Below are 27,826 nucleotides of genomic sequence, written 5' to 3' on the forward strand. Positions count from 1 at the left end.
GCGTCCCCCCGGATAAACCTGTTCTGGAGGGAGTGACTCGATTCGAGCGCCATCCAATTATCTGATAGCTGCATTTATCCGCCGCTACAGAGCCGTCTAGTCATCCGCAAACAGGCGTGAACCGACGTTACAGGAATGCTCGTCTGAATATTTCATCTAACCAAGAGTGACGAGAAATTTCGGCTCGGGGAAGCGGCGTCTTTTTAATTATCGGGAAAAGACGCTCTGCGGTCTCCCTTTGCGCGCCGCGTCTACTATCCGTGAGAGCGGCTGAGCTCGCGTGAGAAACCGGTCTCAAATCTGCAGGAAAACAAGAGCGAGAGATCTACAGACACACGGAAACTGTGGCCAGACTCCAGAGGAAGTCAATTGATTTCGCCCTCCTTGATGAGATAGATTTGCAGGCTTTGCCCGGCGCGTCTGTCAGAGCGCTCAACAGTTGGTGCGAGTGCGCGATTAGAGGGACTTTACATGTGAAAGACTGAGATTTGGCACAGCGGCTTCAGCGATGGGTGTGTGATTTCAGCACCTCAGCCCTATGGACACCCGCTCGCGTGTGAATTGTTTGGTAATATGGAAGACAGACTGTTGCACGTCGTGATGCATCGGATGCATTTGCGCGTTTAGTGTTTTATAGCAGATACAATGACCAGTCTATTCACAGCTCTCGGCGCTTCTGCTTTTATTCGCGTATTGCATTTGGCGTAAAAGAGCACGGACACAGATTTCTTACAGTCCAGTCCATCCATCCATCCATCCTCTTTGGATATAAGGGCGCTTTTTGTTTTTGTGTGTTTTTTTCTCTTGACCTTGCCTGAAGCTCAAAAGCAGCATGTTAATGATGGAGAGCGGTGGATTAGACGCGCATCAGGTTGAACTGGAAACCGACTACGAACCACACTGCCGCCCGAGGTCGTGCACCTGGCCACTGCCGTGTCCGGAGGAGGAAAACCGAGCGCTGCCCGTAGCGACCGTCAAAGTGGAGACGCGCAACGTGCCGGCGTGTCTGAGCGGAGGGGCGCCGACGGAGTTCAAGCATCCAGCCGGCGCCCCTGCCCCTATCGCGGCCGCCCCCGCTTGCATGTCCGGCGCGGCGCTGGATGTGGCCGGGCAGCTGCGCAAATCCAAGTCGTCGAGACGGAACGCGTGGGGGAACCAGTCGTACGCGGATCTGATCACGCGTGCCATTGAGAGCACCCCAGATAAAAGGCTGACCTTATCTCAGATCTATGACTGGATGGTGCGTTTCGTACCCTATTTCAAGGATAAAGGAGACAGCAATAGCTCAGCGGGCTGGAAGGTACGGTTTTATTACACATGATGAAATGTTGTCATTGCACGATGCTGTGCGCTTGGCGTGTACCTTTGCGAGTGCGTATTAAGCATGGTGAAAAACGATGGCACATTGTGGCCGCTCATGCCAAATACGTACATACACAGGTACCGCCGGTGTGTGCGTGTATTCCACTGGCACGTTTTGGTGAAAGGGAACCTCTGGCCTTCACAACAACGTTGTTTTTTGTTTAACGTTAAGCAGGAGGGGCAGAGTTCAATGGGTTCATCGCCTTAGTGCTTTAATCGCCTTACAATATCGCGCATCCGTTATATTGTGTGTTTGCGACGCAATGAGGCGTGTATGACGCAACGATGTGCATTGTGACGCTGTCAATGGATTGGTTTCGAATGTGCGCGCCGTGCCTGTAATGCAACGGAGGAGGCAGGCAGGTCACCTGGGGGACACGCGTGGGTCCGGTCAGTTTCCACGCTCGTCGGCCACGCACGCCTGTCAGTCTGCTCTGAGATCTCCAGCACTCTAACCCCCCACCCGCCTCTCCCTTCAGTCTCATCTTCAATCCTGACTGCCATCCAAAGACTATGGGAAATAAAATAGGCGGTATAAAACTGTAATTAAAACATTACATAATCCAAGAGTGTTATTTAGTGAAGCAAACGCGACCGCACAATTACACCACATTGGCTGGCAAACGAAGAAAACGCACTGGATATTACAGTTGTTCATGTGTTTCAAAGATTTTAATTACATGAGATGGGATATTTCTAACTGCACATGCTCTCACTACAAACAGACCATAGGAAGAACCCGAGGGACCAATGTCTCTCTCTCTCTCTCTCTCTCTCTCTCTCTCTCTCTTTGAGAGCATCAACATCTAAGTTACAAAATGACAGTCAGACACTGAATGTGAAATCAGTTTTATTTTGTGGCTTTCTGGCAAACATTTTAGATCACCAGGATCAAATCTAAAAACATCCAAATAATCCTAATGTCAGATGATGAAGAACCACCTTCTTCAACTGATCTGTGTCAGATTCTGGCTTTTTGTTCATAAAAAGATAAAAACAGACAATATTCCAATTTGGAGATAACTAAATATATTTTTTTTGCATTTGGTTATTTATATATCAAATACAAAACTTCAGAAAAAAACTGTGTAACATTAATTAATACATTTAATAATTGAATACTTATTTTAAGAATTATTTCACATTTTAATACAGTTTACAATACAACATTGTTTTGAAGTATAACCATAAAAAAAATACATTTTTGTTCTTGGTTTGAGAGAATGACCTGTATTCGTATAGTTTCATCTTGTCCTAGAGAATATTTTGGTTGTTTTTTTAAGTATGTGCAATAGTTGATGCACGAGGGCCTTTTGTTACATCATCAAAACAGATTTTTAATATTTCCAATAGGGATATTTACCTCTCCCCGGATGCTTGTTTTCTCATCGGGACTGACAACAAAGAGATTGGCTAAACTAATCTTAAGCCTGTAGTTTTAAACTGAAATTAAATCTGCTTTAATTCCTCTCGACTTGTTTGTGCCGCCCAGGGATGTGCAGCTGTATGTCAGTCATATGTTCCCATAAGGCTCTGCAACAGGGCGAGAGAACTGATTGGTTGGCGAAAATGGAGAAAAACAACTTGATTCGATCAAAATAAGGTTGTGGAAAACAGACCCACATGCTCACACATGTTGGCCCTGGAACAGTTGGCGCTGAATTTTAATACGTATTTAATTCTGACACATGCGTGCCTACACGCACACAAACAATACTCACAAATACCCAGATATGCACACAAACACACATACTGTACACATGTTTACCTCCAAATGTATGGAAACTCCTGACATGCTCTCTCTTATAAAACGAAACTATATGTCATGTACACACGGACAGATGTGTGTATAGCTATCTCAATGGCAGGTTTTGAGAAACATCAGATTCAAGCACGGCCATAATAGCACTCTTGAGTGTTGTGTAATCCCATCTGAGAGTCTGTGGCAGCCGGTTTTGTGTCTCTTGGCAGGCCCGACTCGGACATCCAGCCTTGCCGTCTTTGGCATCAATTAGCTGCTATTAATAGGTTTGGGTTTTCTGCGAGGGGTTGGATGGGCAGGAGGGCCCTGAAGAACGCTTACACACACAGACACACACAGCTCATTCAAATGACCAATGCTTGCGGTTGATGGGGGAATGCCATGCTGGAGTTTTTTCGCTTTTATGTGCACATTCTTATTTATGTGTGGCGTAACACGAGGTTTTTGGAAAAGCCCGGTGATGTGAGGCATCTCATGTAACAGTGTACCAAAAGTGTGTCACATCCGGTTACTCACAGCATCTGTTGAGGATCAGATCCTTCCCAGGTATTTATTGTCTTTGATTTATTTCAGTTGAGTGCTGGGGTTCACTGCTTCTACAGGTGTGTCTAATACGGTTTATAAAGGACTTCTAGATTGTTCCAGACGTTATGATTAATATATAATTTTATGCCTCGTTTCCACTAAGCAGTACAGTACGGTCAACAGTACCCTTACTTGATAGATGTGGGGGCTCATTTATAAAACCTGCGTACGGACAGATTTGCAAATATAAACGGCAACGTTCACATCTATAAAAACGGTCTATGACGTCGAAAAGTGCATAGCACCACGTCAGGTTCCGAGCAGACACATTTTTTCTTAGTATAGGATTTGGATGTTGACGTGTGCTCTTTTATATGTCAATGACGTTAATTAGACATCATTAAAAGGTGGAGATCTAAAACTGTTCAGCTGTGCGCAATTTCACAATCATTTGTGATTTATACATCTCACATCTGATAGAAAGCGCAAACGCGTTTAGACAACATTTTATAGATGAGGCCCATGGTATTTGCCAGAAAGTAGCGATCGACGTCATCGAGCGCCAACATTACTGAGGGGGCTTGTTGCCTTATTGCTTCCTTATCAGCCAAATAGGCTTGTCTGATAGTACCGCCAGAGCGATTCAAAAGAATATGGAGCATTCGGCTGAACGGTCTGAGCGGTGCTGCAAAAATTCCATAGTAATTTTAATTGAATCATAAATAGAGATTGCCTTGGCAACAGGTAGTAACATATCCAAAAACTACGATATTAATTTCTCGCTAGAAATGCGTTCAAATGTTATTGAAAGTGAACGTTAAACTGTATACAACACTGTGTCCCAATTTTTACAACGTCTTACGCACACAAGTTACACCAGACTACTGTGCGATGTACCCCACCTGAAGGGTCCCCAAAAGTGGAACGGTTCGCTATTTTTGTACCATTATCAACTTCTGTCAATCGAGACGCAAATTATTGCATAACATACTGTACTGAAACATACAGTACCCTTAAGTGGACACCAGCCATCGGTCTTAATCCAGAGTAAAATGCATGTGCTCAGACATTCCTCTTTTCTAGGTCAAGAATAGGATGCTCAGATTTGATAAATGTAATCAAAGTAGCACCAGCTATGTAGTATCCGCTCTTTCACAGGTTATAAACACACTACAGCACGATCGCCACCACCAAGCCTCCCACAAAACTTGATAAAAAACTTGTTCCTTGATAAGTAACTACTCAGTGATCCTCAGTGAACCATGTTCATTTGAATGCATGATGACGTCCCCGACAATATCATCGACTTAGTTAGCAAATGACGTTTTTAAGACACTGTAAAAACCACAAGCAGGTTATAACTGGTGTGTCACAAATTGTGAAAATGTTGAGGTTTTGTTCACCACATGTCTTATTTCACACATTTAAAAACCATTCGAAAAATCCATTGACTTTGGGGTGATGGAACCCAAAGTGCTAAAATGCAAACTCGCTTCTGGGTTTTGCATTCCAAACACATCATCCCTGTGGTACTTTTAACTATAAAACAAGTGTGAATAACACAACACGGATACAGTAGTTGGTCTTACACTATATGAATTGAATCACAATGATGTGCTTGTATTAACATCTCAGACTTTAGTTTTTTGGCAAATCTGTGAAGGTTATACATTGGTTAGATCTCTCCTGAAACACAAAGGCCTCCATTTGTTCTCAATTTAATGTCAATGGTGTCTAGAATAATCAAATTAAATAAATAGTAACAATGGCTTGGATTCCTCTAGTTGGAGACATATTGTATATTTTTAAACCACAGATTCAAAGTTCCCTCTATATTTCTGTGGCACAATTTGCATATGTATCTACTACCCAAATGAAAGATGGAAATCCTCTATACATGTTTGAGCTGGAACTCCTCCCCCCAGTAATTCACAACCTGGCTTCAATCCCCTATTTCCAGCTCTGATAATAATAATATCAAATCTGAGAAAAGGGGTACTGTACAAGACTAAAGACGGTGTAAGAAATCAAAAGAGACACAAGCTGTAATTTAGTGGCCGGAGCTCCTCTGTCACCCCAGCTGGAGCCGTGCTCACGGGCCTGGCATTGATGCGGGACAGGTCTCGGTGCCAGGCCGTTTGGCCAGAGCTGTGGTTCACTTGGCCGGCTTCGGCTCTGGAGAAGCACTGTCACTGTTACGACCACAAAGACCCTGTATAAGAAATGACTGTAAGTTTGCCATCCAGAGGAGCTGAATAATTCTGGAAGAGAGTGACTTCTTATACCGTAAAGAGGTTGAATGGTCCTAACATGCTAATGATGACACAATTTAGTTTAAACCTAAAAATACAGGATTATAGAAATGCATGTGTATGGGAGTTCATATCAAACATGGAATGTGTTCAGTTTTACACAAGGCATTAAATTACAATGAAAATAATGTTTATTCATGATCATAACGGTATATTTGAGGTAGATATGTACGTTTTAGATATACTGGTCATGGTCACAACTGTGGTTGGTCTTTTTATTTATGACACTCCGGCAGTCTCAGTTCCTAGCCAAAATCTGCTGGAAAGTGGATGAGATAGTTAAATGTCTGGCTCTGTAAAACTAATCCGAGACAGTAAAAAGATCCTGTTTTCTGGAGGAGGGGTTTAACTCCACCTGGCAACCTCATGTGTTACCAAATGCATCATGGTGGAATGCCCTGGGATATGAGTAAGCCAAACTCTTGCTCAGTTGTTGTGCTAATGTGTACTGACTGGGTGAAATGCTAAAGAACCTTAAAGTCAGAGGCATCTGAATGTGACAGAGACCGCTGGGTAAAGAATCTGATGCTTGGAAAATGAAGGTCGTTTAATGATTCTCAGAGCTACAGACTAAACGTCCTTCACAGCTTTAGACGACACAAGTGAAGATTGTCTTGAGAAACCGTGAAAGTTTTCTGGTAACACTTTTCAGGTTCCCTTTATGAAGCAGTGATAAGTGTGTTCATTAATCATTAATAAGTCATTTACAAATGCAATATAAAGCAGTTATAACTGTGTCAAAAAAGGGATTCTGATAAATACCTGACAAATACTGAGCCATTTTTGACTTGCATGTTATAAATGTTTAATAAATGTATTTATTCATTATTTATTTGCAAAATGAGGCTGTCAGATGGGAGACTGTATATTGCTTTTTATTATTATTGTTTTTAATATCTTAACTTAAACTTTTTAAACAATGTTGTTAACTTGATCCGATCCCGAATGTCTTACGCTGCCCCCAAGAATGCCTTCAGATCATGATGCTTACCCAAAGCATATTTTTTCATGCCTACTTACATGGTTTGAAAAGTGACATAAGATATGAAATATACAATAATAAGGAAAACCAACATGACATCAGCCTCATTTTGCAAAAAAAGAATGAATAAATACATTAATTAAGGATTTATAACATATGTGTCAAAAATGGCTCACTATTTGGCAGGTATTTCGTTAGAATCCCCCTTTTTATTCGTGCAGTTATAACTGCTTTATAATGCATTTGAAAATGTCTTATTAGTCATTAATGAACACATTTATAAATGCTTTATGAAGGGAACCTTTATTTAAAGTGTTACTGGTTTTCTTTATCTATTTTGTAGAATTTTATGCTCTTAAGATGATCTACGCCCGTATATCACATTAGCCACTAGTATAGTGTTATGCTGGACTAAAGACTAAAGGTGCGTCCCAAATTGTGCACTTATGCCCTATGCTACACCGTTTAAATAGTGCGAGTAGTGCGTTCACATTGACAATTTCTTAAAAATGAAGTGCACTTTATGTACCCGGATGATACACTTTTTCAACTGAAAATATGAAGTGCGGACCTGGGGACACTTCACAGTTTCGCTTACGTAGCGGATGGGAGGCGGGGCTATCAGACGATGCTAGAGCGAAACTCTATCAAAACAATCGGATGATGACTAAAGTAATGTTTGGCAAAACAAATGAAAGCTACATTAAATGTTCAAAGCCCCAATATATTTTTATTCACACGCATTGTGCGGTGCTATTGACGTGCAGTAGCGGTGCAGTTCTTGTTAATAATTCAGATGAGGCTCATTATCACGACTGCACAGATCCTGCTCTGATTCCACCTTAATTAAAGCCATGAAGCTCCACACACACACACACACACAAACACACGCACACACACATGCACGCACACACACACACACACACACACACACACAAACGTTTTTTATACATTGGGGGGACTTTCCATAGACATTATGACTTTTAGACTGTACAAACTGTACATTGTACCCCCTAAATCAAACCCTCACAGAAAACCCACAAATTTAAATAAGCGTCATTTTTCTTTATTATAATCAAACGCTGCGATTTTTCACCTGACGATGTCGTCCATGTAAAACTTTGGAAACAGCAGCGCACTGGCGACCTCTGACCCTCGCTGCACTCTCTTACACGCTTCCTATGCGCTCTACGCATTAAAGACAATTGACTCTGAAGCCTGGCATGTGCTGCTATTATCAGCTGCTTACATATTTAATCAGGTCTTCATAAGATTTCCCCCCACCGGACCACTGGGCAAACTGAGATTGATGAGATGTAATGGGCGAGAGGAGAGCAGCTATGATTAATGCATGCGGAGAGTGCGGTCCGCCGGCGTGTTTCAGCTTCATCCTCAGGCCGGCTTTAGAAACCGGCTTCTGACCCTTCTGAGTCTCCATTAGCCACCTGCACAACTCATTCCCAAAGACTGTCTGATTGACATCTAAAGGCACCAATCACAGCCTGCTTGGCTATTCTGGTGTCATATATAAATCTAAATCTTTGATACCCTGATACTGGACCTCAATTAATTTGACAACAATGAAAACAAAGCTTTGAGGACAGAAACTCATTCTGAGGAAGATGTGTGTGGGGCTTGACCGTGCATCACAATGATGATGGGGGTTGCCATGGCGTTGCTAAACAGTTGCTAAGGTGTTTTGAATATTTGGACTGGTGGTTGCTACGTTGCACTGGGTGGTTACTAAAATGTATGTAAAACTTTTGCTCTGACATCTTAAGACAGTAATATAACACATCTCTCTTGAACTGCTGAACTGTCTGAGGAACTATCACTTAGTGCCGAACAGGGTTAGGTATTGTTTGAATTTCATCATTTCCAGTTTCCATTCCAAATTTCCAAAACATTTAGATATTTAACTTGATGGTATTGACTGGTTTGAAAAACAAAATATATACTGTTTATATGTATGTATTATACAATATATGTAAAAACATTAAGAGAGCATTCCAAATGTTCATTTAATCGTAATTTATAGATGTATTGTGTCCATTGCAGTCTAGTGTCTGTTGAATTTCAACAAAATCAGACTACAGGAGTGACAAAGTCATCCAACAGCAAAGACTGAAAGCATGACAAGAAACATGAAAAAGTATTAAAATCCAGGTTATCACATAAAAAATCTTTTTTGAACTTTTCCTAAAAATATTGTAAATAGTTCACAGAATATAACCAAAATGACCATTTCGCGTAAACAAATACCACAATAGTCTTGATATTAGTTTCGCAGCTATACTGTATATACACACACAAACAGCAATCGTGTTTTGTATTTTTTTTGTCTTTTATTGAGATATCATTAGATCACAAGTTAATGTTTCTTAAAATTTACACGCAGGAATTGATAAGAGGAATTGAAATATGAATTTTCTGATTCCTTAATCTTCCAGAATTAGATTTTCGTTTCCCAACACTAGTGCAGAATATCTATGGTTAGGGACTATTTAACAGATTATTTAACAATTTAATTATTATTTAATTATCAGGGGTATAAGATCAGGCATCATGTAATTTATGGAACAAAAATAAAACCCTGCGTTCTTCATGTTTATATTTCTGGCTCATATATTTATTTGCATAAGTGAGCGGCCGATACGCTGGTATGACTGTGGTGATGTGTGTACATGTGGAGCAGACAGTGTGTGGATTTTGTTTGTCAGTTTGATGAAAATGGGTCAGGCTACAGGCCCGAGCGTTTAATATGCTGCCCATGTCACCGCTAACTCTCAGACACGACACATAGCCTGGAATGAACCCTGTGTCCCACGTCTCCTCGCGTCTCGCTGGGCTTTTTTTCTCTCCGCGTGTCTCTGCGGTTTTTATGATTTCTCTCTTCTACACACTTTTAATGACCAATCCCTCTGTCGATCTTGTCCTTATCACTAACGCCTCAGTCAGATCATGTCTACAGTATTTCTTGTGGGTATTTTGTAAAGGTCCTACCTGAATTAAAAAACAAAATAATATCCAACTTACTTCCTGTTTAAGGGAGCTCTCATTTTGTATTTAAATGCATCTATTTCTACCCCTCAGACATCGGTTACATTATTGTCCCTTTTGATTTATAGCTTCTATTCAAACGTTGCGTTCTCCTGGATTTCATTAAGCTCATCGTCTTTGATGTCTTACTATTGCACTCCATCAGTGTGTTAATAGCAAAATGAATCTGTGTATTAAATAATGCCAATGAAAGGAGGATTGTACAAAACCCAGAGGGAATGAAACATAACAAATGTTGTTTGTGTAAAGAGTGGTAGAAACCAGAAAGACATGTGGTTAAATCTATCCTTTATAATGTTTGAAAGGATTTAGTTCTGTCAAAAACAATGAGCTGATTTTGTTGCCTCCTTCCTTTAGTGCTGTGCGTACCATAATATTATACTCCCTAACCACACTATATTATTCATAGTCTGACACAAAGAAAGTATATGTCTCAAATATTAAAATAAAACATCAAAACATTCTAGTCCTTACGTTGAAGTTCCCTGCTGAAAATGATTCCTCAGCTCAACCGCAGAAGTTGTGCGGTGTGATGTGTGTGATGAAGGAACATTTGCATAGTAAAGTAACAGTAAGTGAAGTACAGTAGTATGTCATTGTGAACACTGACATTGGCTTTAGGCATCTTAGTTTTCGGCTTGAGAGGAGAGGAATGCGGTCCGGCCGGCTCACGGTTCACAGTCACGCAAGCACACTGCCGTCTCTCTTCATATCCATCCAGACCTCAAACTCATCTCTCTCTTTCTTTCTTTCCCCCAGTGGTGACGGTTAATAGTTTAACATTTCTCATTTTCCTTCTCTCTTTGTATATTTTCCTCTGTATAACTGCTCTACTGGTTTGTTGCTTATATGCAAATATCCTGAAACTGTTTGGTGTGCAACTGGGCTTACTATACTGAATATATCCATATATAAAACAATAAAATCAAATTACGTGATAAAGAGAAGCCACAATATTGTTTGAAATTGATGAAGAAAATAAAAACAAAAAAGGAAAAATGATTGTAAATTAAAGGGATAGTTCCCCCAAAATTGTTGCTCCAAATCTGTATACATTTCTTTGTTTTGATGAACACAGAGAAGGATATTTGGAAGAATGCTTACAGACAGTTCTTGGACCACATTGACTACCATAATAGAAAAATGATTTAATCAATTTTTTTTGGTTTGAGCACAAAATAGGATGTTTTAAAGAATGTAGGACGGTGAACAGTTATGGGGCACTTTCGACCACAATGGTAGTAGATCTTTCTCTGTGTTCAACCAAACAAATACATTTATAAAGGTATTTAGAACTAGAGAGTGACAACAACAACATTTTTGTGTGAACTATCCCTTTAAGAACTAATTCATTCATTCATTTTTAAAACTAATATATTTTTTTAATTTATAGTCCATAGTGTGAACAACCCTTAACACAGGGCTTATTCAAATAAAGGTAAACAGGTGTGTTTACACCCCGGGATGTTTTGAAATCTTGGATTACAAAAAATACAAAATAGTTGATAGTGGGGCTGAAATACATGCAGATCATATGACAGAAGATATAACATTAAAATGTTCAATGTTAATGCGTTTTAGTATTTTAAAACAGTATGGTGTATTCAGTGAACACTTAGAAGTACACAGTAATCAGTACAAATATAGCCAAACTCTCTCTAACCTCTGTGTAACTTGACCCTTGTCTCTGTACTTCCTTTAGTGCCTCTGTATCCCTCTCTCTCTCTCTCTCTCTCTCCCTCTTGTCTCCATTAATGATGTGCTCAGCCTGCCGAGCTGAATCTGAGCGATGCTCACCGACAGCGCCACTCAGACGGAAAGAAACACACACATGCGCACATACGCACACATATATGAAGGGAGGCATAACGCAGTCCCCATTTATACATGAATAAACCCTGACTGACGCGTCATCTCTCCATCGCATGTGCATTAGCAGACCTCAGCACTTCAGAGTTAAAACCTCTCTTTTACTGTTACGCTTACGTTACAATAACGCACTCGTGCAATTGTGGCAGAAATGCTGCGTTTATTAGTGTAAGAAAGCATGAAAAATGTGCATATGGGATGTAGATGCTCCTTAGCTGTCCTAGTTAAATTACATGGCAGAGGTCAGAAATGAGGTAAGATAGTAGATCGTACAATTGGTGAATCTACCCTTTGCTTTATATTTAAGTGAACTATACCTTTAAGGATCCAAAAAAACATCATTAAATAACTATCATGCTCCAAACCTGAAGTACTTTCTTTATTCTGCGAGAATGTTCATGCTTTTGTTTTCCATGTGAATTCGCTGTCAAACAGCAAAAATGACTAAAAGCCACCGATTTCTTAAAGGGATAGTGTGCCCCAAAATAAAGGGTGTGTTGTAATTTCCCCCCTCAAACCCATTCGTGACTCTTTCTTCAATGTAACACATACGAATATATTTTGAGAAATGTCTCAACGGTTTTTGTGTTCATAACATGGATGTCAATGGAGCTCAGTGTTGTTTGGTTATCAACCTTACACAGATATCAAAATAACTTCTGTTGTGCTCCGCAGAAGAAAGAAAGTCCTACAGGTTTGCAATAACACGAGAGTCAGGAAATGTTGAAATGAATTGTCATTTTTGGATGAACTGTCCCTTTAAGATTTGGATGCAATATTCAAAGTCTTCTGGAGCCATATGAGAGCACTTTGTGTACCAAAGACCCAAATTTATGTTAGAAAATCATTCTAAAATGATATTTTGTCCGTCATTCACACATACTGAAGTGATACGTGAATGTATTTAAAGGCTGTTGAATATTCTGATGTGTGTGTGAATAGACGTGAGCCTTTAATGAAGTTCTCCGTTAACTCTCCCAAAGACTTCACATTCCTCATAACCCCCCCACCATGCACCCCCGAGCGCGCACACACACACACGCGCGCTCAAATGACCCCTCCCCCACCGCACAACATACGCCCGCATACACAAACACTTAAAACACACATTCCAAGCATCCTCATTAGCAATTCATGAGCTGAGTCTCATTAGACAGTAAGTTTTAGCGCGGGCCTCTGAAGTCGATGGCTGGAGCTGTTATTAATATTTCATACGTCTTCCCATTGAGGAGTTAAAAAAAAGACGAGAAAGAGTTGCATCGCTTCGGCTACAAAGTCGCTCTCCTCTTTTACCCCTCTTCCTCTATTTTCCCTTCCTTTTCCCCTTCGTTAGACGCTTTTATGGACCGCCTCTGTCTTGGCTGCTCGCTCTCTCCGCCCCTCTCTCCTGCACACAGACCCTAACTGAAGTTGACTTAATTGGGCTGTCTTTGTTGGAAGAAATGTGGACCCACCTTACGTTTTCCCATACATTCAGACGTCGAATGAGACGAAAAATCACAAACCAGATCTACTCAATATCTCAATTGTTTCTCCCAGACAGCGCCGACAATACACGGGGAAGCCTTGTGATGTTTTTGCTGAGAGAAAGACCCCGCGTCTCCTCCACAGTGTCAGACCAGATCTGAGAACAGTTTGGAGAGATCTGAAACTATAAACAGAGACACGTTGAAGGTCCGCCATCAAAAGATTTGAATATGAAGCAAATTATCTGAGCACGTCCACATTTTATAACTGTGAAATGATATGTCACAACACGTTGATCACCATAATGATATTATTGCCGTATTATAGAACTTTGAAAAAAAATATATTGTACTTAAAAAATAAAAAAATTGTAACCTCAGAGGTGGTAAAACTCAAAATGTAAGTAGGAAAAAATAAACAGCTATTTTTGAAATGAATGAATAATTAAGCTTTTAGTCTACAGATTGGTGTAGTACTGACCATAGATACACATATGTAGATTCCTAACTCAACTGCTGCACACAGCCGCTAATGAGGCATCTATGTGTATACATGTCTATGACATTCACAACTAGAGACTACTGTATCTGAAGCATGCAAACCAGACAAACCTACTCGACACCCCATGTGACCAACATGTATATCTAGATAGTTGCTGGGTGCAGCTGTAACACGTCAGAGGAGATCTGGCCCTCCTGGCTGAGACTCGTTTCTCCCAAGGTTTTTTTCTCCTCTTTTTCCTCATCTGAGTTAGGGTTCCTCGCCACTGGGCTGCGTTGGCTTGCTCACTGGGAGACTGCTGATATTAGATTAGCTCAGACATCACGAATTTCCATTTACACTGTCTTATTAGAATGGTCTTACTCTTTACATAAAGCAATTCTGTGTCAACCACCTTCTGAGCTCCTTTTTTTTTCGTCCTGTAAAGCGGCTGAAACAACGCAACATTGTAAAACGCGCTATATAATTATTCATTTATTTACTTTTTAAAAGATGTCTAAGACTAAAGTGGTATATTTAAATGGAAACAAAATGATTGAATGTTTAAATGCAGCCTCATATTTAAAGTCACCTGTAAGCTCACCATCAAGAAACCAGAGAGCACACATTTTCTTTCTCGATTCCATGATAAGGATAATGGCGTTAAGAATAAGTGAAGGTGGAAAGGCAGAAATCTAACGGAGAGAAGTGATACCAAACAGACAGACAGCAAATTGACGTCCGTGTAGAATGAGAGAAAGATGGCCGTGATGAACCCTACAACCCTGGTAAAGAGATCGAGGCAATGAAGGAGATCGGGAATGCCAGACGTGCTGCGCTCGTGAAACAAACGAATGCATGAATAAGTCAATAATGTCTGTTTCTTGAAATGTGTGCAGAAACAAACGACCGAAAGAGTTTGTGCATGTGCGTGTGTGTGTCCATGTGGAGGGCCAGACTCCCGTTCTCTAGAAGAGCGAGACAGACGCCACATTCCCTCTGAATGAGAAACAGACACACATGAGGATGAGAGATGTCTTTAACATCCATTGTTGTGAGATTCGCCCGGCGTTGCCAGTCTGCGTGTGAAGCCGAGGAAAGTATTCCTAGATTCCGTATAGCTTCGGTATTCCGAAAGCAACTTTATTCCAATTTTATCTGTTGGAGAATATGTGCCAGCGCTCCTCTGTCTCTCATTTAAACAGCACTGTCAAGAGAGCCCTACTCAAACCCAAAAAACTCACAGAGCCAAGGAGCAAGGCAGTATGGAACCAATTCTCATCCCATTGCAGCCAAAAACCCCATTTACATCTGAGACAGTAGATTCGTTCTCTCTCTCTCCTCGTTTGACCCTAAGCTTGATCAATATCAGCTTTTTTCTCTGCATAGTTCCACCATTTCTCCATCAGCGCCTGCTCCAGGATGTTGTTGCCGCAGTAGCGCCGTTGAATTTCACAGCGGTATTGATTGTCGCCATGTTACTTCTTGCCTCTCGTCTGAATTTGTTGTTTAATGAATCTTTTGCGCAGTGCAGCATAATTAATTTGTATCCTGTCAAGTCTTTAATCAGACACACCTGTTATGACACGTCGCTGGTATCAGGTGAAGCTTTAATAAGTTAGATCTGCGATGTGCTATAGCACTTAATGAGGAAACTACCAATGTTGACTAACTTAACTAAAACTATCTGAGTTTTATACCAGTCTAACCACATTTGTAGGTAACGTGACGATTGTTCAGCTTTCCTTCAAGAACAGAGATACAATTTTAGTCGTCGAAAAACAAAAATATATTCAGAATTCACGGCATTATCGCACTGCTTTAAGGTGTACATTAACGCTATGCTGTCTGTTAAAATAATTCTCTTTAGGATTGTAATTGGACTGTTATATTTTTAACACTATTAAGCAATATCAAGCAACAAATTATTTATGTGTTTATTTCTGTTGCCCATATATTAAACTCTTAATCTTATTACTTTTATGTCTGCCTTTTACAGCGCTCGTTTCAAGACCAACATTGGAGGACTGTGATGTAGTTTAATCAGTGGCCGGGTCACTTCGTGCCAGCGCACACTAGCGGGTGACGTTCAGCCCGCTCAAGTTTTCACTTTCACCAATTCGATGTAGTTTACGGCCATCTTGAGCCGTCACCGGCAGAGCAGCACAATAGGACGTGGTGCGGTAAGCCGGCGAGCCGTTTCATGGGAAAGAATGTCTAAAAATGGCGCTCCGGAAGGCGCCCTCACTTGGCCTCTTTACAAGCCAGTCTTTTATTTTCCTCACTTCCAACTCTATCAATTTTCACAGCGCATTCTCTCCCCCGGTTTTGTGGTTTGTCTGCAACCCCTCCTCCATTGCTACTCCGCTCGCTGTGTTCTTTATAAAGTCTGTCTCTTTCAACATCTTACCCGTAACCCTTCACGCACCCCCCGCGCACCCTTACGCGCACTCCGGCTCTCCAGCGTCGAGTTCCCCACGTTATTCTCTTTCATTCCCCTTTTCTCCGTCTACTATGGTCAGGTCTCATGGGGAAAGACAGTTGGCAGCAAGCGGGCTGCTGCCATAGCAACAGGATCCCTCCCTCTCCCACAGGTCTCCTTAGCAACCGGTAGCTTGGCATTGTTGTAATGAGCGGACCCTATGTGCCAGGCTTACAGAGCACGAGTATGTGTGTGTGTGTTCATGTATGCAAAATCTTTTGTACGCCCGTATACAGCACTGTGACATCCGAGGCATTTTTCTTGGTTACGACTAAATCCGCGTTCTTGCCCGTCCACTTAAATATTTCAGATGAAAGCGATACGTTTAGGGGTTATTAATGTAACTGGGTTTTAATTAACAATCACGTGACCAGGTGCATCCCAGTCTATTTATTAAAGCGATCGGCTCATTCCACGCCCTGCAACCGAAATAATCCATGCGTGACTTAATTAATGATTTAGTAATTAATTGTGCATGCTCTGTTTAGAACAGAGGACGACTTTGTGCTCTATGATAAAGTCAGTCATAGCTGTCCGCGTTTGTGTTTGGTAAGAGAATGGCGGTGCAGACTTCATCTGTGTGATGAATTACTCCAAAGCAGCACGTCAATCCAATTTTCCTACTAAAAATCACACTTTCATCCAATATTCCTATTAACACGATCTAATATTCATTAAAACATGATACACATGCAAAAATTATAGCTTCAATTAAGCTAGTTTTTAACATTTTATTCGCAAACCCTTACAAAATAAACATAACATGGTTCATTTTTATTAGGAAATTTATGATTAAAATTAGATTTGGAAACTGGAACTCCTATTTTACAAGGTAGCAAATTCTTACAGTGTGACAAAAAAACGATACAACTGTCGCTGTTGGGTAGCAACTTTATGCTAAAACATAAAATAGTTATGAATTGCTGTTAGATTGTGTTGTAAATTACATTTCAAATCATTTAAGAAAATCGTTGTTACAGTGAATGCTGTATAAAACTGCCATTACTTTGTTAGATGTGAACAGAAGGGTTTAGTGTTATTTAAGTGTTGTTCTATCACAACAGCATTTATACTGCAACAAGACATGTGCGTGTGTGCATATAAAACCCAGGTGTAAGGCGTTCAGTGTGTGTGATTTCCCACAGGTGTCTGTTCTCTCCACCTGTTGTGTGAAAGCTTAGCTTGTGACTGTCGCTGGTTCAGGCTAACGCTGATCTCAGCACAGCTCCAGTCCGGGCCGCGTGCCACCCCATGGCCGGGCAAACGTATGCCAGGGGGCGGCTGCTCTACACCCTGCCCAGCTACTCCACGCCGAAGAGCGGGCTTTCATGCCCGGAGGTCTGGTCAGCTCTGGCACGCGGGACGGATTTTCCGATCCCCTGCACTGCTCTCAGATGCTCCTTAATCTGCCCGCTCTATTTTTAAACCTCCCTCCCCTCTTTTTCCTTTATCCGACCATCCTTCACTTCCTCCCGCTCCCCTCCCTCCCCCCTCCAGGCTCTCCCCTCTCCCAGGGAACTTGGCCCGGCTCACCCAGAAGCTCCAATTAGAGTTCGGTCCAAGGGGATGGAGCGCACTCGCTGGCTGCTCCCACCTACAGGCCCCCGGAGGCCTCGGCTCCTTTTCCTTGCCCGCTGTACCTCTCTCAGGTTAGGCTAGAGCTCCAGACGCAGCCCCTCCCTTCCACCACGCTCCCTATGGAGGGTGGGCGTCCACAGGGAAGCGGGAGGAGAGAAAGGCCTTCTGTCGCCTAAGGGTTGGCTGTAATGATCAGCTCGGTTTTAAAGATACGAGTACTGTGCTTCTTAAATTGTTAAATGGTTAAAATTGTTTATTTGAAGAGGGAATAGTTCAACCGAAATGACAGTTGTGTCTTTATGAACTCACGCCTATGTCTCAGGAAAAGAACAATCATTTTTACGTGGACTACTACTGTTGCCATCTGAGCTTGACGGGAATGGTTGCGCTGTATGGAAAAAGATTTATAAAGATTTATAAGATATATATATTTGTGGTGATTTTTCATTTCTTGGTACAACACCTAAATACATTTGCCTAAAACAGCATTGTTATCAAAGTTCCGCCTGCATCATTATGTCGTATTTGGCCCGCTCGGTGCCGGAATTTCATACCGTCGTATTGAGCCGTCATATTGTCTACACCTTTCAGCTTTCCAGCCCTTCCATTAATCGCCCGCAAGTTCTTTTCTTTCTCCCCGAACAGCCGAGCAGCGCCCGTGACATCACTCACAGGAAGTGCATCTTTAGCGTTGGCTAATTTCCATCGATTGCCTCCAGACAGGCTTAGCAGACGCGCCCCGTTCCCACACAGAACTCTCATTTTAAGTCTCCTCGCCTGCAGGAGGCCTCTCTCGCGCTCTCCCTCACGCACAATGAATGCAGTCAGCGCTTTTATCTCTTACCCCACTTGTGCTTATTATCAAATAAATGCGAGGCAGAGAGATACCCATTGACAGTAGCATGCATAATGACTGCTGGCTGTGTGAAATGGATTAATAAATAATGGGTGAACGCTACTGAAAACAGCTTTTCCAGTCCTGCGAGCGCACAAGAATGCTCGACAGAACAATCCCCCAACACACGAGCCGTGCGTTCCGAACCGCGTCGAATGGAACGCTGGGCAGAATGTAAAACAGAACCGTGCCTTGAATACTCGGAGGAGGCTGCTCGCTAAATTAGGACGCGTCTTTAAGATGAAAAACGGGATGTTTGGCGTACGCTACCCTGAGTGGTTTGATCAAACTTTGGGTAGACGTAAGTCGTGTCTTTTGTCTGTACTCAAGTGTAGAGGCGCAAGTACTCCTCACTGGGTGTGACGTGATACGTTCTCACAACAAGCAACTTGTCTAAAATTCTCTTGATCCACTCTTTGGCTGGACATCACTTTCCTTACTTCTTTCCCTTATGTTTGTTCGAACCTCAGAGAACAGAAAAACACATTGTTCCACAAGTCTCATTCATTAAGCGCTAATCCAATGTGTCATAGCATCATTTGATAAAGTTTCTTCGTGAATGGATCATATACCTCAGGGGATTCATTTCTTGAAGTTTAAGGTTAAAGTATGGCAGGGTAGGGAGCAATCCCAGATTTCATAGTATAAAATCTTTTAAGATTCAGCCACACTTCTTTGTGATTCTCTTTTTTCCATTTGCTTGTAGAACCGACCACTGACAAACCGCTGCGTTAATGTAAGTGTTGAAACCGTCCCTTGAAACCACCCAAAACATGTTGGTTTGTCTTTGGCGTGCCAGGGGAATTGTTAAGCCACTTTCCATGTAAAAGCAGTCGCTTTTATGACTTTCATAACTTGTCATGGGCAGACGTGCCTACCGCGAAAACAAGAGGGTGGATGTGACCAATGGCGCCAGGCTGTCAAATAGGTAATGATCTTGGGTTATAAACCTCCTTATTAGCATAAATGAAAAACGTTCTCATTTAGTTTTCAGCGACACACTTTAACGTCACACTGCACTCTGTCAGTCTGATGACTTTTGGAGGAATCGGTTACTTGGTTTAATCTCGATAAAGTGCTCATGGGTATCTTTGGACCAACTGTGACATGCCGAGATTTAATTTTTGCTTTGTTACTGACAAAGATACCGTTTAACAGATTTGGTTTGTATGGTACATTTTATGTAGATTAACGTTTTATATCACGACGGTAAACTTTGTGCCTGTTTTTATGTTGTTGTGTTTTGGTTTAGGTTATAGGTTTAAGAGCTCAAAAAATCCCATGATCCAGTTAGAATCCTCCAAACTAAAGAATCTTAAAGCTTTCTCAGCTGTACAAAAGAAACCCTACAGCTTTAGAAACAGCTTTAAATGTCATGAGATGAAATTCTCCTAATAATTCCCGTTTAAACTTTATGGCAATGTTTACGGCCATCATCGCTGTCTCTATGCACCTCCTGGCTGGCCGACATATGATCCTCTCAATCCCCATTACTTTGTTGTGTTCCAGGGGTCACTGTCAACCATGGGGCGGCCAGATTTAACCAGGATTAGCTCCAGATTTCTCTGGATTATGCCTGCTGGAGGGGATTAAATCAGAGTTTTCTGTTTTGTGGGGATGTTTGAAAGTGTAAGGGCCGTGTTTGAATGTTACCTGTGCGGAGTCTTTTCATGTAGATGTTTGGAATGTTTGAGAGTGTGAACAGATTTGAATATCTGGAGGTTACTAGAGTTCATCCTAGCTTCAACAGGATCCAAATCTATCAGACGTTTGACGATCTCCGAATTTATTGTATTATTCTTTTATTTCTTCGAATTGCAAATGCTTTGAAATACTGTACTTTGTCAACATCCGTTCTGACCAGCTCTGACAAATGAGCCTAACCAGCTGACTGCAGGCAGTTTTTTTCGACAGGGTACTTTTGTCGTCTAGTCGCAGATAGCTTTTGAGAGTGTAAGTGTAAAATTTGGGTGTAGGCTATAAGAGACACAAGTAGATGCTGCGCTGTATGGCCAGCGAATGACTCAGACGCAGAGGAGCTTGAAGGTGTCTGGGTCAAATTGTGAACCACAGACCTGCTATTTATAACCTCACCACAGGCCACACTACCACAGCAATTGTGACTTCATGAATAATCTGCTTTCATCAAGCACCACAGCCACGGAGAAAAGCACCCGGCGCTCTGCCTCTTCCCCCTGACTTAATGGAGGCAGTACGGTATCTTTTCAGAGACTAAACTGCCTTTCAAGTCTGAGAGTTGTCATGTTTAAAAAATGCGAGCTTTCTACAACAAGCTCATGTGCAGACGGCTGTGTGGTGAGCCGTTCCGCGGAGTGGCGGGGCGCTGGTAGCTACTGTGAAGTCACGCAGCCTATAGTTGACTTGCTAATCACTGTTCCTGTGAGACAGCTCAAGCGACGCCATGACTGCCGATGATTGAAGCTCTCCTGCGAGTTGGGCGAGTCGTCTGACTGTCAGGGATGAAAGGCTGTTTGCAGTTTACCTGCAGCATCAAACGGCATCTGCCTTTCTCTTGCCTCGGCTTCTCGCGCGTAACTCCTCTCTTCCTCCGTTTCCACGGTAGTCATGGTTACCCCCGCAACAGAGCTCGGCTGCCGAAGCTGTCAGGGCGTCGCGCTCAGATCACCTCGCGCAGGTTGTTTCGGCTCACGGTTGCCGCCGGTGACACCGCGCTTCAATTTGGCTTTGATTAAGTCGACCCAGGAAGCATCTGGCTCTTTCACCGGCACGTGGGCTCGTGTAATTTGCCGGAATAGCTGGTGGAGAATAAAGGCTCATCCTGGGGGGGGTGTTCTTGGGTGAGGGGACGTAAATACATCTCGCTTATTCAATTTCTCACGGCTCCGAATGGAAGCGCCTCAAAAGCAGCGAACGTTGGGGGAAGAATTAGCCCCTCAGGTGTGAGGTGACAGTGAAGCAGCACGCTCTCTCAGATTAGCCTGCTTTTCAGTCGATATCCAGCTGTAGTGTAAATTTCGGCGAGGTAATTGGCTCTTTTCAGTGACGGATATCTGACCGCTCCCGTGAGCAGTAATGGTTCTCAGAATCGCCGCGGAAAACAAGAGGTCGCTTTCCGTAAAGGGTTGCGACGGGGGATTACTGAGTATAGATGGGCCGAGAGACACACTTGAAGCATAATCGTATTGTGGATGATTGAGGGACAGGAAGTGAATTTGTTTGGTCTTATTTGCATTCCTTCTTTCTTTCTTCAGCTGGAGCAGGTGAATGAAATTAGTGCTGTGATTTGTGGCGGAATGAGTGAGATTGAAAAGAGAGTGATAAACAAATGCAGCGACACAGTGAAGGAGATGAATGAGCGTGTTAGAGAGAGCTAACACTTGAGAAGCCGTGCAGCTTTGAGAGCGAGAGACCGGTTGTGTGTGTGCGCGGTGCTCTCACTACATTAATGTTGCTGTGTACACATGTCAACACATTGTATGGATTGCTGGTATTGTTGAGAATTTGATAGACAGATATGATTCTCCTGCTGAAGAGAGAAAGACGGTGAGGGAGATCTACTAAGTTCACTGTATGGTGTGAACACAAGTGTACTGTGGTGAGAACACTCAACAGGGAGAAGCAGATTGAAGGATTTGGCCCTGCCACATTTTTCCACAGAGGGATGGATAGAAAACTGAGACGTTGTTGTAACTAACCATACTGTGTCAGTGGATGGCCTCTCTTTGTTTTCCTAGCGATTTTTTTTGGAGGGGCTTTATATAGTAAGCAAAGGCCACGACACACACTTCAGTGTCAAACCTGTTGATTTACATAACACATGTAGCCTAGTTGATATACAAAATATATAGGTGATTAGAATTTTTCACGATGAAACAAACACAAATAGAAAAATAATAATAAATAAGTAATACAAATAAATTCATATAGGTAAAGGAAAAAACTATGAATGCTATGGAATACCGTACAGTGTTTGAGGTTCTTTTTAAAAATATAATGTGCTAATTCATTAACATTCAAGACTCTACTGTTGTAGTATACCAAAGGAGGAGAAGCATTTCTCTGCTGCATCTGTACAACTGAAGCTCTCTCTCTCTGATTTTTGTTTCCTTTGTCTGGTGCTCCTCCAGGATCGCTAGTGTGCCAAAATCACGCCTCGCTCTCGCTTTTTCGTCTCACTCTCTGGCTTTCCCTCATATTTCCCCAAGACTGCAATCGATAGAGGAGTCTGTGATCAGGTTGCCACGTGTGATTCATTTGGGTAACCTTGACTACGGTTTGATGTGCGTGTGGACTCGGCTTGGCTAGCTGCAGTGTGAGTCAGAGAAAGCGTGCAGCTTGGTGGAGCCGGTCTGCTTACAGTATTGATTCGATTGAGCAGCCAAGAGGGGTTTCACCTCTTCGTGCACCGTGCCCCCCCCCCCAAATGCGTCTTCACAGAAGGATTATTCCTGTGTAAAATTAGCATGCTGAATCAGGTCATTTGAATGCAATTGAATGACACTTGGGGATTTTTTCCTTTTTGTTTAAATATCTTTATATCCATATCCCAAGAGAAAGAATTAAATTGTAGTTTAAAACGTGATTCCTAACATCTCGTTTCTTCTTGTTTTCTTCTTTTTACAGAACTCTATCAGACACAACCTCTCTTTACACACCCGCTTCATCCGTGTGCAAAACGAGGGAACCGGAAAAAGTTCCTGGTGGATGCTTAACCCAGAGGGCGGAAAGATGGGCAAAGGTCCCCGCCGGAGAGCTGTTTCTATGGACAATGGCACTAAGTACCTAAAGAGCCGAGGCAGAGTCAGTCGAAAAAGAGCTGCGGGAATGGGCAGAGAGCTTGGAGGGCCCGGATTACAGGGCTCACCGGAACACGGAAGCCCAGCTGGTAAGGGAGCAATTGGAGTTGGAGGTGAGGAGTTTGATGCTTGGTCAGACCTCCACTCCAGAACTAGCTCTTCTGCGTCAACGCTAAGTGGATGCCTCTCACCTATTCTGGCTGAGGCAGAGCCAGATGAACCAGAGGAAGGGGGGCTGTCCTGCTCAGCCTCCCCACGTCTCTACCCTAGCCCCACCAGCACTAGATCCCCAGCCCTGGGAACAGGGGGACACTGTCCATCCGTCGAGCTGCCGCACTTAGCCGATCTTACGGGAGCCATCAGCTTGGAAGAAGGCTACTCCCAGCCTCTGCCACTCAAGCGCAATGGCTACCACTACGGCACTGGGACCAAGGGAGAGAGCTCCTACTGTGGAACGGTCTATGGCCAACCGTCTATGGGCATGCTTAGGCATCATACGCCTATGCAGACCATCCAGGAAAACAAGCCAACCAGCTTCCAGCGTGCTCTTAGAGCATACTCCGAGAACAATGCCCTTGAAAGTCTGCTCGCTGGTGGGCCACAATACTGTGCTAAAGACATGGTCGTGGGGCAAGGAGGAGCGTCTCATTCGCTTCTGTCACAATCTAACAGTGCCGTGCACTCTCATGTCCACAATCAGAGTCACAATCACAGCCAGAACCACAATCATAACCGTGAGCATGGCCTCAATCACAATCCCAGTCAAAGTCTTCACAACGGCCAAGGAGTATCGCATGAGCAAAACTCAAGCCATCATCACAATCCCAGTCAAGCTCACAGTAAGCATCATCCGGGTCTCGACTACAGTCACGGTCACAAGCATCACCGTGGCCACGACTACGTTCAATCTCACGAGCACAAACTCAATGCTAGTCCCAATCACATGCACAATCACATGCAACACAACAACTCCAGACAAGCTGACCTTTCTCCGAGGGTCAACCAAGACATGTTACAACCCTACAATCACAAATCACAGAGCCTTTATGGCCCACGCGCTCACCTTCCCTCCACTGCCCTGCCTCCAAACCCCGCCAGCGTCTTGGACGTTCCCCAGGACCCCTGCCGTCTGGCCTCAGCACCTCGCCATCAGTCGTACCCAGGCTCCCACCTGCACCAGGGTATGACGGAGCCCTGGCACGGGTACTACCACCACCCGACCCAGAATGCTAATTACCATGGCAACCACCACGCAAGCCATCACCAGGATCCTCACGACCGGTTGCAGGCCGAGCTGGAGATGGAAGTGCATCAGAGCAGTCTGGATTGTGACGTAGAATCCATCCTCCTGAATGACTTCATGGACTCGACAGAAGGAATAGATTTTAACTTTGATGGCACGCTGTCGCAGGGGGTTGGCATGGGTTTGGGGATGGGAATGGGGGCATTTGCAGGATCTCAACAATCACATAACAGCCAGAGCTGGGTTCCCGGGTGAAGGGGGGGACTAAAATGAACAATTTGACCGACATTCCCTTTTGCTGATGTCAGATTCTGGATTGTTATCCCCTTAAAATCCCCTCCCTTCTCCCTCTGACTGTGTTTTCCCGCTGTGGAATAATGTCATAGCGCCCTAAGAGTCCTTTTTGTGGTTCATGTCCTTCAGTTTGTGGTCGATTCATCAACTCCATCTCTTTCTGGGCAAACGCTCAGAAGCACTTTACATCTGTCGCCATCCATTCCGATGCTGTAACGACCACCCCGCGACCTGAGAGGAATCGCATTGTCCGCTGGCCCGGGTTTAATGTATGCAAACGACTTTGTTATCCTTCCTGAACAAAAAAAAGTAAATAAATAATTAAGCGTTGGTGTTGTTTTGCTGAACATGAGTACAGGATTGAGCAGTCGCTATAGCTGTCTGAGTGTCCGTGCCGTCATTCGTGTACTCGTCAGTGTGTGCGGGCGCGTGGTGAGCGTGCGAGTGTGGAGCTGCTTTTCTTTGCTAAATGTATGCGCCTCCTCTCAAGGAGGTCTATTGGATGTCCCTTTATTGTGGGCCAGGACAGTCATCCATCAGACACACTCTATTGATATTCAGCATATCCTTTTTAATCTCCAAAGTAATGCACCAGCTATGCATCACTGTTGCAAATAGAATGTGATGCTGGGAGTACGCAGCGCTGTTTTTCCCCCGGACACACAACGCATTAATGTGTTTTGGCGAAAGTGATGATTAAAGTCACTCTGCAGTAAGTGGGGGAGCTGGGGAAGGCAGAGATGGAGAGATAAGAGGGGGGAAAAGGAGAAATGCAAATATTCTCACCGTGCCCCTTCCTCTCCATTCTGCGAATTTCTAAAGCATTTGCCCGTAATGAAATAAGGAACGATCCAACACCACCGCACATCCTGTGCATAGCTCTTTCCTGGTTCACCTCGGCCTAACTTCCTGTGTCAGCAGCCAATGCACTGGCTTCATTTGGCTGCATTATCCTCCTGCCTAAGCTGGTGTTACTTTAGCTAATCAATGCCGATTGATCAAATTTGAAGCCTTGTCAGCCCCCATTAACTGTGCGTTAATTTAATACAGAGCTGGAATTAGGAAATTTATCTTTAATGAGTTTACGTTGCACCAGCTTGACAAAGTAACTATTCAATGCTAGTGCTACCTCAAGGTCACAAAGGCAAGGCGTCTCACATCAGGCTTCAGGTCGCGAAGACCAGGTCAGGACATTTACTGAACGACTGTATCCCACCATCATCCGTGCTTTTGTGCGCTACACGCTAGTGAATTACATGCTGATTAATTCCATCAGGGTGCTATACAGACTTTCCCCTATCATATTGCCTTTATCCAGTGATTATACAGACTCCGGTAATTAAGTGCAAGCGTGTGTCTGTTCATTCGGAATGTAATGCAACACCAAGTATCCCAAAGGAAAGACTGACTCTGTGAAGTTGAAGAAAACATATGGGACGCATTTACACATACAGTGTACTTCCCAAATGTCTTACGATATTAAAGCCACTAGATATACAGAAGGTCAACACAAAAAGTGTCCAACCGTTAGCACAGAAGCAACAAGAGCAAACTTAGCCTGACTCAAAAACGGGCAGGCTTTTTAAGGATGGCGAGATTCAACACGGTCCAAGCACAATTCCACATAAACTCTCGTGGGCAAATTTGAACATTATCAGTTTTTCTGTTTATGGAAACATATCAAATGTTCTTTACGGAACATTCTGGAGTTCAGAAGATTCCAGAAGCTTCATTGTGCGTTTAGAATTGGAGGCATTTGTTCCTTCGGCATTTCAAGACGTAAACAACGGCAACAGCTTCTTATTTATATAGCGTTGGGTGTTTTGGTTATTTTGTCCGCTCTTTGTATCTTTGTACCATTGTATCTTGCTTTTGTCTACCATGATTTATGTAAAGTGCAATTTTTGGTAAAAGATGCTGTCTTTCTCAGAGGCTGAGATAATGGATCCATGGAGACGACATGACTTGGAGGCGAGCTTTATGTTGTGCTTAAAATTTAATGAAGCGTACATGAATGACACAAAAATGGGGAAGGTGGTTACAATGAGTTGAAAAGGACTTGCTTGAGAGAAAAAGCCCTAACATGTGGAGACTGAGCGTGTGTGTGTGTGAGAGAGAGAGAGTCTGTCAGAGTAGCTTTCCTCAGCAGGCTTGTTTGAATCAGGCCAAATGTCAAGTGGCCCTCCACAGCGTTTCTCACATGGCCCGATCAGATAGCCATCCCTCTTTCTCACTGTTTCTCTTTCCTGCCAAGGACAATGAACCCTGTCTCGATCCGATTCTCTTTTTCATCCTCATCTTTATGTTCTTCTTCGAGGTGGCCAGTGTCTGTTGTGATCCAGCTGCGATTTTGATCGCTGGTCCACGTCTGCTTGTGAGCTCCACCTCATGTGTGCGTGTGCGTGTGTGTGTCTGTAGCACAGTGACGTACCTGATGTATGAAAATTCATTGAAATTGTGCCCTGGTATTTACACTGCCTGGCCTATCAATAATATAATATACACAGTTTATATTTATTGGGTATAAAGGTGGGTTTGTGGGTGACGGTATGGAGCTCTTGTATTTCATTCATCTATATGACAAGATCATGATTCTATTACCGTTCATTTCTGTTTCATGCTGTACAAAAACTCTGTATTGAGAAAATTGTATAATATTTTTGACAAGCAAATATCTGTTTTATTTCCTTTTTTAAATGATGTATCTGCTCATCTTGTGGCCTGTAAAATAAAACAA

The 27,826-nt window shown here is 42.9% G+C and overlaps 1 protein-coding gene across 1 annotated transcript; it reads left to right on the plus strand.

Annotated features, from left to right (window-relative positions):
• The first annotated feature begins 99 nt into the window (after nt 1–99).
• On the plus strand, nt 100–27,807 carry foxo6b (forkhead box O6 b). The gene is made up of 2 exons (XM_056740805.1): nt 100–1,300; nt 23,380–27,807. Exons 1-2 carry the CDS (start codon nt 833–835, stop codon nt 25,048–25,050), a joined length of 2,139 nt encoding a protein of 712 aa, XP_056596783.1. The 5' UTR covers nt 100–832; the 3' UTR covers nt 25,051–27,807.
• The last annotated feature ends 19 nt before the right edge of the window (nt 27,808–27,826 follow it).

This window comes from Triplophysa dalaica, chromosome 25, assembly GCF_015846415.1.
Source record: "Triplophysa dalaica isolate WHDGS20190420 chromosome 25, ASM1584641v1, whole genome shotgun sequence".
NCBI classification, from domain to species: Eukaryota; Metazoa; Chordata; class Actinopteri; order Cypriniformes; family Nemacheilidae; genus Triplophysa; species Triplophysa dalaica.

Coding starts and splice junctions, on each gene's coding strand:
- foxo6b (XM_056740805.1), top strand. CDS start 833: ATGTTAATGATGGAGAGCGGTGGATTAGACGCGCATCAGGTTGAACTG. Junction 1,301..23,379: donor ATAGCTCAGCGGGCTGGAAG/GTACGGTTTTAT, acceptor TTCTTTTTACAG/AACTCTATCAGACACAACCT.